We start from the raw sequence: 19,628 nt of genomic DNA on the forward strand, positions 1-19,628 counted from the left end.
AAGGAAGAGTTATCTATCTTGCAAATATTGAATGCATATTTGGCGAGTGAAATTTTAGCGGAAACCTTTCTAATCGCTAAAATAAGCCAAATTTATCGCCCTGCGGAAAAAACCCCGCTATATGATATTCATTGTATAATAAATAGTAGCTCCCCACTCACCGACATAATTTATCTCCAATATTTACAGTCATTTGAAGAAAATAAAAAATCTAAACTTAGTTAAAATACAAATTTCTCTGGACATTGAGCTTTCTAAAAACCATAGAGCACTGCTGGATAAACAAAATTTTTCTGTCACTTCAGTGTACGAAATGGGTAAATCTATGGTATGAATATAAAGTTTGTCCAAGTCTGTGTTCAATTTTCTTTAAAGAAAATTGTGAAATACATTGGAATAGTCTGAATACTGAAAATGGCAGCAAAATGTCAATTTTATAATGTAATAATTCCAATGTTATTTATTACAATTGTTTTGATTGGACAAAAATAAAGCTAAATGAGAATTTACAAATCAATAAATCCAAAAACGCTCTGTATACATACGCGCCTGAATACAAATAACATAGTATGGGGAAACTATTAAAATATTTGAAATTGATAATACAGGGAACAAATTGGAATTATAATTAAGAAATATTCAGTTTGTGAGTAAAATGTCCAGAGTTTACACATTGATAAATTCTTCAAAAGGAATGTTTTAAATCCTATAATAATTCTGTCATTTTGGTCAAATTGAAAATTACAGCTTAGTCTCTTTGGGATTCTTGTTCAAAGCACTCTTACATTTTGCAGTAAAAATGCAACTGTCAATGTTGTGGGCCAAATAAAGCCCATATATATATATATATATATATATATATATATATATATAAGGGCTTTATATATTTATATATATGTGTGAAGAAATGTACTTTTAAGTTAGTTGTTAAACACTATATGGACATTTTAAAAGAAAAAAATTATCTTCTCATAGCTGTTATGGAAATTAATTAAGAAGAAGAGAAAAACATAATTGATAAAATGGATTTTAGGTTTGGGATTTAAAGACGTTTGAGAAGAGAGCCATCTTAGGAGATCATAGAGGGTGTGTGTCTTGTGTACAGATGCACCACAAGTACATGTAAGTATTTGTTCTTTATCTTAAGGCTACAGATACCTTATTAACAATAATTTAAATGGTTTTATTACAAAATTGTTTTAATCGTGGTATCAAAAAAATCGTGGGGAATTAAAAATTACAGTATGACTCGCAAACAATATTATACTGCAGATGAGGAATTCATTTACACATTTTAACTTACAAATTGATAGTACATTTGTATTTACTTTTGAAGAGTATCTGGATCACATGACAAGACAGTGATGTTGTGGCACAGGTTGACCTTTATGCACTGCAAGACCATTGAGCCAGGACATAAGTCTGGCATCCACTGTTTACACTATGACGGGGAGTGTGTAGTTACCGGCTCCAGTGACATGTAAGTGTGGAGTAGAAAATTTTTACAAAATGGTAGCTAGTGCTTAGAACAGTTTTAAAATGTCTCTGTCCATATAGAAGAGACAAACTTTTCAAGGAGCAGACAACTTGTTTTATGGTATGGTAGTAAACTAGAGTTATTACTCTTTATACAAGCATTATAGGTGTGTTAAAAATCGGTTGTTTTTTATCATCTTGCATTTCATTCCCAAGCACATTCAGCATAAAGTATTCAGTACAAATTTTAGGGTTCAGAGATTTAAAATCTGCAGAAAACACATTTTATTGATAACTTGTATCACATTTTGATGTTTGGATGCTTGATATCACGTGCTGATACATGTGTATGGAAATATGACAGAAGTACAAATATTCGTATAATACAAGTGTTTTCATTACTAATTATAGATATTTGTATCATCATATGGGGTCCAAACTACAGTATTTTACATTTCTATTTTTTAACCATACCTAAGAGAAATTGCCATGGTGTCACAAAAAATGTTGTTTTTTAACATTTGCCATAATTTTATTTTTAGTAAACTTTGATTTGTAACAATGGAAAATCTATGATTAGAATCATGTAAAAGAAAAAATCAATAATTGAATTAAACATTTTTCTCTCATTAAATTGCTTTCATAAATGAATTATGTCAAAATAAATATTCTATTGAAGTATGTGAAATTCTGTTCCTATCCCAATAATTAGGACAGTATGGTAATTAAAATGAATGATGTGGTTTGAAATATCTATGTGGAACAAGTGGCTAAGCGATAAAATGAAATATGTGGAGACAGCCCTAAAAGAGATTATATGTGGAAATAGACCTAAAATGAAATATATATGGAGCATGTTGAAACAGGCTTTTAAAAAATGAAATACATGTGGATATATGTGGAGCAGGTAGTTCAGGCCTAACGAAATAAACTATTATGGATCATGTGGTTCAGGCCTAAAATAGAATATATGCATGTGTTATTATGTAAACTTACCAAAAAAAAAAAAAAAAAAATAGCTTCAATTTTTAATGAAGTTTTTTTTAGGATGGTGGTTAATTTAAAAGATTGATCATAGTGAGGCCAGTTCAATCATGGAGAACATATGGCAAGGGTGTAACAAAAATATATCAGTATTTCAGAAAGAATGGCTAGCTCAGTATTTTTGCAATGATGAACACAGCATCACGATTAGCTAGGTCTAGTTGTGAAATACAAGTCTGCATCCCATTTGAAATTCAACCTATTCAACTTCATTTGAGCCCCTCTTTTACTTTGTACCAACTGACCATCTCAAATTCACATCTAGATACAAAAACACTTTCTTGAAATTATTGCAGAAATTGTCGTCTATGCTTCTTGTGCCAAAACTATAACTACTGTTTTGGCACAGTGCACTTATCATGTAAATATCACACAAATTTGAATAACCTTTTTTCCGGGTTACTGTGTAGATTAACATTGGTGGACAATGGGTGGGTAGTGTCAATTTCTAAAATGACATATTCATCTTAAAAATGCATATGTAAGAAATAACCATATTAAAAACATCACTTGGATATGAAGTGGTGTTGTTAAGTTATCAAATCTAATGAAAAGCCCTTTTGGCTTCACAGGATTTGATCATGTGATAGCCCCATTTCAAATCCCAATAATGGTTTGAAAATCATAATCTATTTCTTATATACATGTATATGTAGTTCAGTGGTGTAATGGATTACTGTAAATCACTTTTTTATTTGCAAAAACTACATGTATATCTTCACTGAGATTTGTGAGGTTGCATTTGCATTGATGTGAAAATTGGGGCCTGAATTATTCTGTATAATATTCATGTACATAGTGACTATACATTCAAAAAAATTATATCTCACTGATAAATCGGACAAGATGACAGAAATAAAGTCTGACAAAATGTAATTGATTTACAGTATACTAGTGATTTAGTCGGCTCGTGCCAGTCATCAAACCTGCATCTTTTGTGAAAATCCATGCTGTAATATGTATGTAATCTTATCACATATAAACACACACACACACAACCAAAAATACATTAACCTCCTTGATGAAGGTAATTACAGATGATATTGGTACTGCATCAGTAGAGGTAATTGTATAACTGTACATGATACTGTGAAAATGCTCTTTTTTGTGCATATGAGTGGAAGATTTTGGTCAACCCTGTAGATCTTTAATTCTGAATGAGTTATTTTTCTTTCATTTTAAGCACTTCACTGAAATTTGTTTCTAAATCTAAAAATGTTATAAAATTAATCACTTAAGTCATGCATTTTATTATCTCTAAAAACTTAATTGAAAATTCAAATTGGATTTATTTTTATACCATCGTTTGGAGCAATATAATTCAGATGATGTTGGATTATTATAGTATGAAATTTCAAAGTTGGTATGTAGGGTTAATACTGATTACAATCAATTTTCACTATATCTGATCAATTAAGAAACTAGGGGATATTGAAGGAATTTTAATTACCAATATAACAGTGCAAAGAGAAATGGAAAAACAGGGGAAAAAAATCAGCATTCTTTCGTGTTGCCACATTCTATTCTGTAGTGAGGTATTATAACTAATTAGTCAATTGATATAATTAATGAGCTCACTGCACTGGGAGTAACATTTGTATTAAGATATTCCATTCAGTTCTTGTATATTGAAAATTCTTACGTTGCCATGTTTATATTGATTTAGATTTAGTGTAGAAAGGTTGGGGAGAGAAAACTACATTGAACTACATGTACTAGGTATTCCACAATGAAAATAATGTAGATGGTCCATACAGCATTTAAAGAGGTACATTTATGGTATTCATAATTCAATCTAGTACATGACTGATTAACCAGTCTGTTTGTCTGTCTGAGAACAATTGTTTTGCTAAATAAATTATAAAGTGTTTTTTTATATAAACTAGCGTAAATTGTGAAGTGCTAGGAAAGAAAGTTGGTATTTTTGGTGGTAGATAGATCCATGCATATTTAGTTGTTTAATCATGGGGAGTTGGGACATGCAGTGGCCACTGTCTGAACCCTTCATATATTATCAAAATGCATATCTTTGTTTTTGAATTTCTTAATTTGGTCTTGATTTGTTTTTGTAATTTTTGAGGAATTAGATACAAAACCTGCACTCTTTTTTAATCCCAGATGATAATCAGTATGTATGACATGTGACAATGAAAAATTGAAGTTTGACCCTCCTGGTTTTAGACATGCCTGTATTTAAAGTCATCCTAAAGAATTTGATGTTTTACGTCAATTCATTGTTCACAAACCGAAAGAAAATGCATGAGCTGAAAGGATTCTGCTATTATAGGCAGTACTGTAGATTCTTGCAAGTTAATTTGTGAGAAGTATCTGTTATGAAATGAATTTGTTTGCTTTTGTTTATTTATCATTAATTCATTCGTACATCATAGAATAGCATTTGTGATTTTACGTTCTTGTGAATTGATGCTAAATGACAATTATTTTGCAAAATAAAGTTATTATTTACCTAAGGAATCTTCAGTATTTTAAGATGACCATCTCTCCCTTTTTATACAGTATTTAAAGGGGTCCATCCTTCCTTTTTTTACTTCCCTTTCTCCTCTCCCTCCTGCCATTCCCTCCCTATTTCATCCCCTTCTCCTATCCCCTTTTCCCTCCCTTCCCCCTTTCTCCTCCCTGCCTATCCTCCTTCTCACCCCTTCTCAGTAACAGAAACAATGTTACTATGTTACATTTAGAGCAGATTATCAACTCTCCATTATGAAAAGATGTCGTATGTGGTACATATACATGCATTTCATATACATGATTTAAATGTTCTACCATCCATTTCTTGATAAACTTCTTGGCTGCTATGTTCAGATTGAAATACAATTATTTCTTTTCTTTTCTTTTTTATTTTGATGTGGAAAGTGAATAATGTTCACATTTTTTTAAATTACGTTATATTAAGATAACCTTACATATTTGGTTCACGTAAAACAGAGAACTCATTAGAACAGCTATATGCTTGAAAGGAAGGGGGGCAAGCTATACTTGATGTAATGAGGAGTTTTTATAATGGATGTGCACCAATTGAAAAGAAAATGAATTATTCCATCATTCACAATGATGTGCCCACAGTATCAATATGGATGTTTATTATGAATTAATGTATTGACATCTTGTAGTCATTTTATTTGTATTCCTTAATGAGAACATGCTGAAAGGTTTTTCTATGCTCCCTGCACATCATACTGACACATGCAAAGTCATTTATCAAACTTTCAGCACTCTTTAAACAGAGTTTTGAATATTTCCTGAAGACAGCAATTTTTCATCGTAGCTGTGACTCATTCTTTAACCACTCATTCACAGGTTCTAGTATACTTTTAATTAATGTTATCATTTTTTAAAAATTAATTAGTTCACGGTCATCTAAACAGGAATAAACTTGTCTATGCCATCATGACCTAGTTAGATACTTATGCTGATCTGAGAAATTCTTTTTATTTTTTCCCAGTTATTAATTTTTTGTGGAAGTATTATGTCCCAATGTTAATGTGAATGCACTATTTCCAGGAACTTTAAATTAGTATACCTCTGCATTCATTAATTAACATTTAACTCCAGTGTTTAAAAGTCTCATTTTCATACAGAAATGCCTCAAATTTAAAAGTGTATGTGTTGTTTTTTTTTCTAATATACATTTTTTAATCCATTGGGAAAAATAAAGTGTACTAAAACTTTATTAAAAAGATGATAATGATAAAATCTGATGTTAATTTATGTAGCAATGGTTTACAGAATCACCATTACCATGCTGGTACTTCTACTCTGACAGCCCTCATTATGTGGGTTAATGAATATTATTTGGTGTTGTTTATTGTGAAAAAATAGTTAGATCTAATACAAAATATAAGAAAGATTCCTTTGATGACACACATGATTTTTTAGGAATGAAAATTATTTTGCATACAGAGTCATTTTTATGAATTAAATAACTCTGATCCGACAGACTATTTCATCATGTGACACATAGTTGTCTTTGAATCACTTGTAGAAAATCCTCGCATGTAACATGATGAGAAATGGTCTGTTGTAATGTTACAGTAGCTGCACTAGTAAAACTGGGCAGTAAGATTTGTCACCCAAGTGAATGGGCTAGCCTGTGAAGGAAATGTCACCCTAACATACACAAAGCTTTAATGAGTCACCCCTAAGTTTTCTGGTTTGTTGAGGAATTCATATTTAAAAATGACAATGTCATATGTTCTTATAACAACAAATGCTTGGTTTACTTGATGAAACAGGAAAGGGGTCAAGGTCTACCAATGGAAATTAAACTAGGTCATTTACATCCATGTAACTCCATCTGACAGGCCCATATGGTTCCTTAATTATAGAGATTGAAGGAAACAATTCACAATTTGAAATTGAGGAATATGTTACAGTATATATAGCAAATAAGTGGAGGATACTCTGTCACATGGTTAACAAAAGTCAATTAACACTAATTATGACGGAAACTCATAATCTGTTTAGGTATTCTTGTGACGATCACATATGTTGCCTTGATGTTTGTACTTGTTTCAACGTAGAACACTTTCTTAGATGACATGTTGCAGACAGAAAAGATATTATGTCATTCTTAAAGATTTACTCATACACTTCTGTGGTTTTTTCATAATGTATTTGTATATATTTTATCACATGAAATTCATCTTCACACATTTTTTACCACACAACTTCATATTTGTTAATGTGAAACATTACTTAAAATTCATTGCTTTTATAAGTGAAATAAACTGTAAATACTATTTATTTCATACCCACATTCTAAGATAATTCTTTTTATAGTATCTGTAATTGAAACAGTTTTATTCATGCAAAATCTTTTGATATTCATGTATTTCTGCCCATTTTATTTTTAGATAAATATAACTTTTCTAAATGCTAATGGCATTGTCATTTATATCTTTACATATCACCAGGAATAACAAATATACAGAAGTACAAAATTATTAGATTGGCCAGCATCTTGGAACGGTATTAAAAAGTATGTGATGAAAAAATTTGGCTCTTCCTTGAGACTAGAAATGTTTGTCTCAAATGGACATTGATTCATCAAAACTATGAGCTATGTTCTGAAACACTAATTGTATTGATGATTCCCACTAATTGTTTAAGAGCTGTTTAATTCTGACAGAGAGCTGTTTGTAAACTTGAGTGGGGTCAGCCAGGGCTGCCCTCTCAGTCTGTCACTATCAATTAGTGTATCAGAAGAATTGTTTAGATCACTATAACTCATTCCTATTACCTCTGATCACAGATAATGTAAAGTGGGCAACTTTCTCCACAAGCTCTGTTCTTTTGAAGGTTTTGCAGAATGACAGTTCCCTGTAAACAATTTGGTTGTGGTTATGATAAGATGTAGTTGTAAATATTTGATAAAAACTACTTGATATATGTCTTTGAAGTTTCTTTCAGTAAATGTTGCTTAATATTGTTTTTGATGGGGATGTTTTTTTTATGCTTTCAGGACACTACGCCTCACAAACGTTGAAACAGAACAGTGTTTGCATGTTTTTGAGAATGGCCAGAATCAAGTTTTGTCAGTTTTGGTAAGACTGTGGGTGGATCATACATGTAGAATCACCCATGTTGTTACATCATCATCAGAAAGCATTTGAAAAACTTTGATCAAAAGTCATCTGGGATAGCTTTAAATTTACACTATAATGATCAAGTTTACTTTTACCAGAAAAAACACTGTATGATGATTTAAAACAATAATAGATTAGAGCATTAAGCTAGAGATCACATTATACTGAGGTAAGGAGAGTTTCAACATTTTTCATTGTTAGATTATGAAGTGTATTGGTTCTTATGAGATGAGATTGGGTAAAATTAATTTGAAGTTTTATCAGTACTGTTAAATGTCAAAAGTTCATATTTCATTGATGAAAAGATTGCCAAAAAATGAACTGCTGATATCATGTATTTCTGAAATTCAACTTTATGTATTAGCATGACATCACATTTTCTTTGAAGAGGAAAAGTTTTTATAGTAATGATTTTTTATGTGTAGATATTTGGTAATTGATATGCAATTTTCAAAAAATTGTGAGTTCATTGTTGTTTTTGGACATGAATGGAGCCATTTTTAGGAAATAAAACATGGACGATCCAAAGAATAAATGCAAAGATAAGTGAACTAACATTTCATATTTATTTGATAAGAGTATTTATCTTCCAATTCTAATTACAAGAGAGTAATAAAATGTTTGTTTGAGGAACACTATCATGATAAAAAAAAAGTCAAATTTTCACAAAGACATATTTTGAAAGTTTGATATTCCTAATTGAAAATCCATTATTTGAAAGTTATAAATAATTTCAGTAGAATTTTAAACAGAAATCTTGGACCATAAACTCATCATTGCTAAAGTTATATTTAATTTGGATGACATGTTTATGAGTGGTTATATATCGATCGTCTTTGTCTGTTTAATGTAAAGTTAAAAGACAAAGTTTTTATGAAAAGGAGTCGACCATCAAGGTCAGGATAACAGAATTTCTTTTTTTGATATTTTTCTCACTGACGAAAACTTAACTTGTAAGGTTGTTGGTAATTTGTGTTCATTGCTGGTCATTGATCATCACATTTGACATCTTCAATGTAGATGCCCAATTTTCTAATGATATCAAGTATGAAATGTGGTAACACCCTTGTAATAGTCAAATTTAGATTTTATTACTTTTCAAACTCATTTTTCTAGTGAGTGCACTTTTGTCATGTGGAATTTCATAGCATATCAAAAACCTTTACAAATTTCAAATAAAACTTATCTTATTTTCACATTTATGTCTGATAGAATGTTTAATGAAAATGATATATCTTACATATATATGTATATATTATGTATATACAAAACACCTGCTTAAAGATAGATATAATTGGGATCACAGATGATTTTTCAATATAGAAAAATACTTACCACTTCAGATTTAGAAAATTTACAAAGAGATAAAATATACATGATAAATGACATTAAGATTACACTTTATAAATGTTATCAATTCAATGTCACAGACTTTATGACATTGATTGCCAGAAAGTTAATCAATTTTACATTTCCAGTCCCATAAAAATCATTTATCCAATAAACATAAAACCTCCCCATTTCTTTTTTATCTACATGATCGTTTTTTAAGCCATAGTATTCTGCGTTCATTGTAAGTTCATTTGAGTCATGCTTTTTATGAGTAATCATGTGTTCAATGAAGTTCCTTACAGATAATGACTACATCAATATTTGATCATCAGAAAGTTCCTTATGTTTATTTGATTATAATTCCAATACTGAGTTAATTTCATCAATACAAATGTAACGAGCCCAAACACAAACATTCTTAATCATACTGACCATAATGATGCTCTTGTCTGTACTAAGTCTTGATTATGAGCAATATTCAGAGCGAATTTGCTTTAAATCAAATCCCGTTTTGTTCTCAGAATATTTATTCTAGTTTAAAAAGAAATACATGTATAGGTGATGAAAAATATATGTTGCAGCATCACATTCTTGTCTGAATTAAAGTTATGATTTCTGATTTCATTAATGGAAAAGAATTACTGGAAAATCATTGAAAAACAGTAAAGCACTTAACTATGTTTTCTGAGCTTATTTCTGCAGCCTTACTTTATTAGATTTATCAGCAAGATTTAATTTTTGCAAACATTAAATTTAGTCATTAGAATTATTATGCATGTATACAACATCATTTCCAAGAATCTTATTTCCATGTCATGGCATCTGTACCAACCTACTTAAAAATAAAGATCTTGCAAATGAAAAGAGATTAAGAGTAGCAGGTTGTGAATTATGGCCACTCTTGTATGATGTTCAAGTTAATCAGTCTTCAACTGTGTAGATTGACAAACATCAATTGGTAAACATTGTAACATGATCTAAATTGTTTAATTTGGGAATCGATTTAATCTTTTGTTGTTTTTGTGATACATACATGAATGTAAATCCACCATGAACCAAGAGATACTGAATTAGATAAAGAACAGTTACTCTTCAACTACCAAATCAAGTTCTCACGAATATGCTTAGTTTTCTTAAACAACGAAAATTTGAATTCATAAACAGACACAGTTGCTTCTCCTGTAGTACTTGCAATGAACAAGAAATTTAGTTCACCACTGTTATATAATTACTGTTAATAATCTGTTGCAGTAGCTTAGTAGTCGTATAATTACCGTTAATCATCTGTTGCAGTAGCTTAGTAGTCGTATAATTACCGTTAATCGTCTGTTGCAGTAGCTTAGTAGTCATATAATTACCGTTAATCATCTGTTGCAGTAGTTTAGTAGTCGTATAATTACCGTTAATCATCTGTTGCAGTAGCTTAGTAGTCGTAAAATTACCGTTAATCATCTGTTGCAGTAGTTTAGTAGTCGTATAATTACCGTTAATCATCTGTTGCAGTAGTTTAGTAGTCGTATAATTACCGTTAATCATCTGTTGCAGTAGCTTAGTAGCGGGTGCTGTGCTTTGCTACTGTGAGTGCCTGGGTTCATTTCTTGATCCTGGTGTTAAGATGATTAATATAGGTAAGGAGTGTTTCTTGGCCAGGTGCCTGGCATACAAGCAAAAGCCATAGTCTTAAAAGGGGATTGAGGGGTTCCATGTCATGGTAGATGGTGGCACGATAAAGAACCTTCACTGCTACAGCTTTCAACACCATGCACAGGTCAAAATTCACCTGCAGCTGATGACGTCTCCTCATAAATGAAACTTTTTTTAAAAATAGGATGTAAAACAAACAAACAAACAAAATCATCCATTACTTATACTTCCCACAAAGTCTGGGGTTATATTGGAATCACCATATCCAGTTGTCTCTCTGTCCATCAATAAAAGTTATGGCTATAATTAATGTACAGATGATACAGAAATTTATAGACATGCAGCCACACGTAAGGTTGCTAATATGTTGTGGATGTAATCTGACTTATCATGAGGTCATTTGGACAATGCCATAATCATTTGGAGAAAAAAGTCCATTACTTCTTGTGCAGACCATACAAAGATAAGATGATCATATGTGAAATAAAATTTGCTTGGGGCATAATCAGGTGTCATGTTAAGACAGTTCTAGTTAATTTTCTGACTTTTTCTTGCTCAGATCCAGGGAGACTTGCTCATAAGTTCGGACACACATGGACATGTTTATTTCTGGAACACTAGGACTGGTGAAAGTGAGGCTGCCATACAGGCCCATGATGGTGCAGTAAACAAACTTGCCTTCCACAGAGGTCGATTCTTTACAGCATCGTCGTAAGTAAACTTCCTTCATTTGTGCCTCATTTTTTAAATACCAAATGTATATCACACCATCTCATATATCTGAAATATGAAAGAGTGGAAACGAACATGTGCAGTTTAAAGAGTGGAAACCAACATGTCTGGTTTAAAAAGTGGAAACCAACATGTCTGGTTTAAAGAGTGGAATCCAACATGTCCGGTTTAAATAGTGGAAACCAACATGTCTGATTTAAAGAGTGGAAAACAACATGTCTGGTTTAAAGAGTGGAAACCAACATGTCTGGTTTAAAGAGGGGATCAACATGTTTGGTTTGAAGTGTAGAAACCAACATGTCTGGTTTGAAGAGTGGAAATCAACATGTCTGGTTTAAAGAGTGGAAACTGACATGTCTGGTTTAAAGAGTGGAAACCAACATGTCTGGTTTAAAGAGTGGAAACCGACATGTCTGGTTTAAAGAGTGGAAACCAACATGTCTGATTTAAAGAGTGGAAAACAACATGTCTGGTTTAAAGAGTGGAAACCAACATGTCCAGTTTAAAGAGTGGAATCCAACATGTCTGGTTTAAAAAGTGGAAACCAACATGTCTGGTTTAAAGAGTGGAAACCAACATGTCTGGTTTGAAGAGTGGAAACCAACATGTCTGGTTTAAAGTGTGGAAACCAACATGTCTGGTTTGAAGAGTGGAAACCTACATGTCTGGTTTAAAGAGTGGAAACCAACATGTCTGGTTTGAAGAGTGGAAACCAACATGTCTGGTTTAAAGAGTGGAAACTGGCATGTCTGGTTTAAAGAGTGGAAACCAACATGTCCGGTTTAAAGAGGGTGTACTGTACAATGTACTGTCCTCTTTATCCCAAACTTGAAATTTCTTATTTGCAACCAGAAATTTATCTTTGGTACTAATATTATGAATTATGTTTTAGAATGAATGTGGTGGGTTTTTTTTATCTCTCAAAGAATACTTTATTGAACAAGTCTGAGACTTTGTAAGATTTTTAAAAACTTCTTTGCAACATCTTTAAACATGCTGTAAATTTAGGCATTTGTCTAATGTATTACTGATACAATTGTTCCATGCAGAATGTCAACTACTTTAATGGCCATCAAATTTTTCATAGTATTTACACAAGATTTAGGATGATTTTTAGGTAGTTCATGTGAATTGCAGTTACATCATAATAAAACTTAGTGTACTGGTACAGTGTACCTCGTATTCATGGCACTCTGTACTTTCTGCTATCAGTATTCACAATAGTAGTATAACAATCACTTAATGGCTTGGAAAGTTCAGTAGAGTCAAGTTTTGATATACAATTTATGGCTGCCCCAGTCTCATATTTCATACAAAGAACAACATTGTCTTAAGAGTATTTTTCTTCCAAGCTGTTCTGACCACATCTGGTGCTTAATGTCAACTGCTAATATATCTTCAGTTTTGAAAGAATTAGTTATTTTTCATTAAAACACCTTAAATTAATGAAGGTTGATGCTTGTCAGAAAACTTGTGAATTCAGAATTTAAAATGAAAATGTCAAAGGTACCTGAAGTTTTAACATCACATAGAAGGAAGTTGTTGTGAATGGAGCTTGACCCACTCTTCTTGTATGTACATGTATTTCAAATGTTAATTTAAATTTTCATCATCAACAGCAATATTAGAAGAGGAATATTAATGTGCTTATTTTGACTAGATTACATTAGCCCTGTCCATATTTATAAATACTTCATCAAAACATTACAATATCAATGTTTTGCAGTTACAGCTACACTTCAGAAATGCTTGGCAAGATGGCTTTTATAGCTCCTTTTAATTATGAAATAGAAATCATTCCCCAAGGCAAAACAAGATATTGAACAGAGTTCCTTTCTGGAGCTGGAGAAGAATTGAACAGAATTAAAAAGACAATTATGGTCGTAACCTAACACTTTACAGAAACCATATGTTACTAATCTGATGGAATTCACCAAATCTTTTGCTTTTTCTCCTACTTTGACTTCCTTTTAATGACTTGCATTCATTTTATACATTTCTTCCAGGGACTGCACTATGAGAGAATGGGATTTACTAACCATGACAAGTGTGAGGGTCCTTCAAGGTCATAAAGGGCCCATTAGGGATGTCAAGGTAGGCAATACAACAAACATAATTTTAAAAGGCATGGAATGAACCAAAATGTGTACAGACAAAATGTTATACATTTTGAAGACATCCAACTGAAGATATGTTATTTGCAACTGAAAGATTTCTAAACTTGAGAAGTGCAGAAAAATATATTTGATATTGCCAAGATATGAAATGAAAGAAAGATTTAAATACACCCATTCCGAGCAAAGTTAGATGTCTCTTGCTTTCTTTTCAATTCATTTAATCTATTTTGCACTTTAGATTCTGTATTTAGTCAACTTAGGTCTCAAAATCTGAGAATAGATTTGTTACATAATCATTGTAAGTTCTTTTGTTATATGAAAAACTGTACTTCAAGAAGAGAGAATTAACATGGCTAGAAATCCTTTGGCAAGGTATCCTTGAAAGTGTCATTTTCTGAAATACATCTGAATTATAAGGCAGTCAAATCAAAAATAATTTACTTTCATGGCCAGATTTCTGTCATTTAATATCCAGCTATGAGGTTTCCTGAACACATAATGAAGCCCCCTTTGACTTACTTAGAAGATTAATTAAAATTTGAAATGGATATATTAAGAGTTCATGTACACTTTGAAGACTATATGGTAATCTACTTCCCAGTAATTGTTCATTGTGAATCATGCATTGATTTATAGTAAAATATCATTGTAAATCACCTCATAAAAGTAAGACAATTGGCAGGTAACATGCTCAATTCATCTTCTTAGTTTCAATGTGTTTTTTTTTTTTTTTTTTTTACGTGCAAGTCCAATTTTCAATTTTCCAAATATATTTCACATTTGAAAGATTTTTTTTTTGGATAACTTTCCCCCAATGACGGAAATGACCTTCGTTTAAAATGATCAAAGATATTGTTCCTTTACACACCAACAATGGGAACTGTCAAGAACTTTTCTTTCTGTATTATAAATAAACCCTCATAATCGTTAACCTTCGCCCTGCCTGCTATTATTCGTCTACTCCAACAGTGCTATGGGGGTCTGTTTTGGTGCATACTTGCGTTTAATGATGTGAGACACCTTGCTGAAAACATGATCATATCGTTTTTCGGGTGTATGTTTATCCCCCACGTGGGCCACTGTTACCATTCGCGGGCACCTGCCGCAGTTTGTTACCCTTCTGCCGTAAAACAAAAGTTATGTCATATTAGAGAAATGATCTACACTGGATTGGATAGCGCATGTATCGGAAAATGACACTAATTACACGCTGGAGAGTATCCCGATTCCTCGTGTTAGAACACTTACATGTACCAACAAGGTTTGGTGCAAAGCGAATCTAAAAACGTTTTGCACATTACAAAATGTATAAGGAATAGAAAGCAAATCTCGACCTCTTTTTCTCGTTTCACACACATATTTGGGATGCAAAGTTGACCCCCCAAATTACACGGTGCTATATGGCATTATATATAAATCAAAGAAAATTCGTACCGGTATTTTGATGACCAATTGCAACTCAGGAAGAATTTGATATCGGGATACCTTTGCTAACAAAGTATATACATAACTTTTGAAAATATTGATTTGTTTTGACAGGTAAATGCAAAGTTGGTCTTTAACCTCCTTTATCTATCAAGGCAAATAAAACCAAATCTTGAGGATTTGCACGATGATCCCGATTACTTCATTCCAGAAATCATGTATTTAGGAGAAGAAGAAAAAATAACTAACAGAATAGAATAGAGAATGTTGTAAATTCTTTTTCGTTGTTTATACCAACAATTCAAATTCTTTATCATTGTATATACCAACATTTAAAATTCTTTTTCATTGCTTATATCATAATTTGCATTCAAATCTGAAAACCATCCATCTTCCTCAATTCATGAATTACTTGGCTACAGCATATCATATATATAGAAATCTTAATTTGAAAATGCATCGAAGGATCTTAAGGCAGCTTAAACGTTGCAATATATAGATCATACTGTGCAAATAGCTTGGCTAAGTATGTGAGGTTTTTTGTATTCTTCGCTGATCTTTCAAGAGCTTCCTGCCAGGAACTCGTATCATTTTAATCATTTCAATAAAGAAGTTATTTATCTTCTTTGATAAGTTTTAATGCGTGATAAAAGCTTTATCTCATCACACGGAATAACAGAGAAATTCATAGGAACACCGCCATGACACTATCATCCGTGTAGACCGGTGATGTAGTGTTCTTCCGGTCTGCAGATGGCGTTGTGCTTCACGTGCCAATCTGTCACTTCAAAAATGGTTGACATTTTGATTTTTTTGCCGCTGACTCTTAGTGTCAAAGGGTACAGTATTTGCTATTGTCTCGTGGCTTTCGTTGTGGCATATGAATTTCAGCATTCCTTTGACTAAGTGGGGGAGATGAAATTTGATCGGTCATTATCTGTCATGCTTTCTCCTTATACCGAAACAAGTCAAGTTTTGTAACTCTTTGCTTCGTAAGCCACGATTTTGTAAGAGGGCATGAATAACCAACTTTTTAATAAACCCAAGCTCTTGTGATTGTATCTGGTGAAACGTGTTGAGATCTAAGAAATAGTGTCTGCGATTAATGATGTGGAAAATTGATAGAACATCATAATTCAAACACTTTGAAATTCATTCATTACTCTTTATCACTTTTTTACGAAGATAAATGACAAAGACGGCGGGCTGCAATACACCGCACGTCATTGAGTAGATAAAGTCTTCACTAACAAGGCATGCTAGAAACTACCGGGGGAAAAAACGATGAGGAGAAAGGTGTGGAGGTCGAAGAACACTTTATGAATGAAAGTTTTAAAAATAGCACGCAAATATCATCGCCAGTGGAAACATTTATGGGGAAATTTCCATAGGCATGGTGGTCTATGAAGTACCTAACCATGGGTTTGATAAAGAATGTTACGGTTTTCATGTTCAAAGACATAAACACCGAGACGTGAAATAGCATTAAAATGATACCAGTAATTGGCCGCGAAAAGTGTTGCGTTGGTGGCCTATAAACTTCATATCCGGTCCCATCTAAATACATCATTTAAGATAATTTCGGAGATTGTCAAAAAGTCTAATTAAAATTATAATCAAAGGAATGTATTTTGTTAATGCATTATTTATCAGTTTATCATTTGCTAAAATAAAATGTTGACAGAAGAAGTTTCAATTTAGGACATTCCATTTCCTACATATCAAACAGTTGTACATGGTACAGTTTGTTTCTTGTTTTCGAATTGATTTTTTGTATAAATTGACTATTTTGTTGTATCGGAAGTTAATTATCTTTGAAATGGACTTAAATATATAAACAATGGTCCTCTGGATTATTTGCATTCCCTTATTGCTTCTACATTGATCATTCATCTGAAGGGTCTATTTGTAGTATCAAAAGAACTAGAGTAAAACATTTTGAATTTTTTTTTTATCTGAATGACAGCGCTCTCTCGATCTATCTCTGAAGTCTCTATGTTGAGCTGCATGATTACTACAGTAATACAATGAGATATTGATACTAAATGCGATAAGGTAGTGCAGTGGAAATTGGGGGGAAAGGATAGTCTTCAGAGTGTCACGAACAAAATCTGACAAAGATGCATGTAATTTCGGAGAACCGTAACACTAAGGCTAAAATTAGTAAATAAAATGTTCCCTTTATAACGAATACATAAAGTTGACCGAGAAAGTGTGTGCATTGTGACTAATATCTAGCAAACGCGGGCTGCGAAGCGTTGCATATTTCATTTGTTTAATTTTAAGAATAAGTACTAGAACCCTTTAAATTACTTTTTTAAAATGCCTTATACTGGTACAGCACTCTCGCCGTCTTGCTTCACCAGACATTCTTTCCACGTTTTGAAAATAACTTATGATGAAATATTTTGTAAACGATGTATACATTTCTGGACCATCTCTCACTGCCCATAAAATATGTTCACATGAAAATAATTCTACCGAAAAGGGACAGCTGAAGGTATAATTGTGGAAGAAGGTCGAACCCGGACGGATGACTCACCGAAGAAAACTTCTTAAAAAGCGTCTCTTATGAAAATAAAACTAGTTTAATTGCTTTATTCATGAATTACATGTTTACACGTGCTTACGCTGAATGCAAATGTGTACTCTGCATTAACGGCTAATTAATCTGCATATTAACGACTCTGTCAGAAAAAAAAAAGACTGTGCTAAAATGATAGACTTGGAGTTGCCTTTTTTTAGGTCTCGAACGAACGTATTGTGACGTGTAGTGATGATGGCACCATTCGTATCTGGGATCTCATCGAAAACAAACGATCCCCACGTCACAACTGATGCTTGTTATAGACCAACAGACGACGTAACTGATCACGTGATCGAAGATGGACTGGACGTCATTACCATTTATGGATGTTCTCGTTTCCAGATAGTTTGTTTTGTTCGTTTTCATTGTTGATTTTTGCTACCAGCATGTCGAACTGTGATACCTCACCGTTTTTATTATTATCTATAGTTTTTTGTTTTGTTTGTGTGTGTGTGTGTGTACTTTAACGATATTTATGTGTCAATTTCAATCTCATACCAAGTATTAACTAACAAAACTTGCCATATATAAATGTAAATGATAATGAAATAAGTCCTTGGTATAGGCAAAACATATATTTAATCAGTCGAAGATTTCACATTTATTATCAAGCGCTTTCATTCTATGGCTCTTCAGTGGAATTTGGAAAACAAAAAAGAGCCGTAGAGCGAAAACACTTTGGAAGATATATATATATATATATATATATATATATATGAATATATATATATATATATATATATATATATATATATATATATATTGCACGTATTTTGCGAGTTCGTACACCTAGGCATATTAGTTTTCTTAGTCATCACCTTTTGGTATATTGCATTCATCTTGTGGCGGTGTATGCATCAAAACACTTGGAAAACTTTGGCCTCCGCGTCATTACCGTTTTGATTATTTGATTTTGGTTATAATTAAGCAAGTGGTTTTTTTTTTTTTTTTACAGCCACGTGAATATGATTTCTTCATGACATTTGCTTAAAATTAATTAGCTGAACGGTTTAGAGTAACAATAGATATTGTGTCCATTGTTTCTCTTTTCAAAAATCGACTGACTCGTGATAGCCATTTATATTTTCATTTCTGACAGTGTTACGTTATATATACGTTGTACATACGTTTATGACGTCACAGGGGAGATAACCAGCTTGGGACCTAACTACAGAAAGTCGTTTTCTCTACCCTCAACAACAGTATGATACGCACGTCATGTTGTAACCTTTGAATTTAATAGGTGGTAGTACTGCCACCCAGTAAACTGGAAATGCACATAGCACATGCACTTCGTTTGTCCAAACCAGATTTTGAATAATTAAAATTGTTATCATTATATTAGCATACTATTAGATATAAATTTTATTGTATCACGTGTTAGTCCCCTACCGGTTAGTAAAACCGAAGGGGACTATAGCTTTCTTGTCTGTCTGTCAGTCCGTCTGTCAGTCTGTCCCATATTGGTTTTCCTGACTTCCCGTTATGCTTACGTGGATTCATTTGAAATTTGCGGTGTAGTTTCAGAGTGGCAAACTACAGATCAAGTTCGGATTTCGTAACGTTTGATGGAGAACTTTTAAAGAAATTAATTTTCATATTTTACATTTTTTATTCATCGGGATCAGAATTGTGTTCCGATGGAAATGTGGTAAAGAAGGACAT

The 19,628-nt window shown here is 32.3% G+C and overlaps 1 protein-coding gene across 5 annotated transcripts in view; it reads left to right on the forward strand.

Moving 5' to 3' along the window:
- The window catches only part of LOC125652709 (uncharacterized), a 46,830-nt gene extending 28,166 nt beyond the window's left edge, over positions 1-18,664 (forward strand). For 3 of the 5 annotated variants that reach the window (XM_048882072.2, XM_048882071.2, XM_048882074.2), the window contains 6 exons: positions 1,034-1,122; positions 1,337-1,480; positions 8,003-8,084; positions 11,662-11,813; positions 13,841-13,928; positions 18,122-18,664. In XM_048882072.2, coding sequence (XP_048738029.1) covers positions 1,034-1,122; positions 1,337-1,480; positions 8,003-8,084; positions 11,662-11,813; positions 13,841-13,928; positions 18,122-18,214 — 648 coding nt within the window. In that variant the 3' untranslated portion in view covers positions 18,215-18,664. The remainder of the gene's footprint in view (positions 1-1,033; positions 1,123-1,336; positions 1,481-8,002; positions 8,085-11,661; positions 11,814-13,840; positions 13,929-18,121) is intronic. The other 2 variants (XM_048882076.2, XM_048882075.2) reach the window with 1 other exon arrangement.
- Positions 18,665-19,628: the final 964 nt, after the last annotated feature.

Source organism: Ostrea edulis, chromosome 5 (assembly GCF_947568905.1).
Source record: "Ostrea edulis chromosome 5, xbOstEdul1.1, whole genome shotgun sequence".
NCBI classification, from domain to species: Eukaryota; Metazoa; Mollusca; class Bivalvia; order Ostreida; family Ostreidae; genus Ostrea; species Ostrea edulis.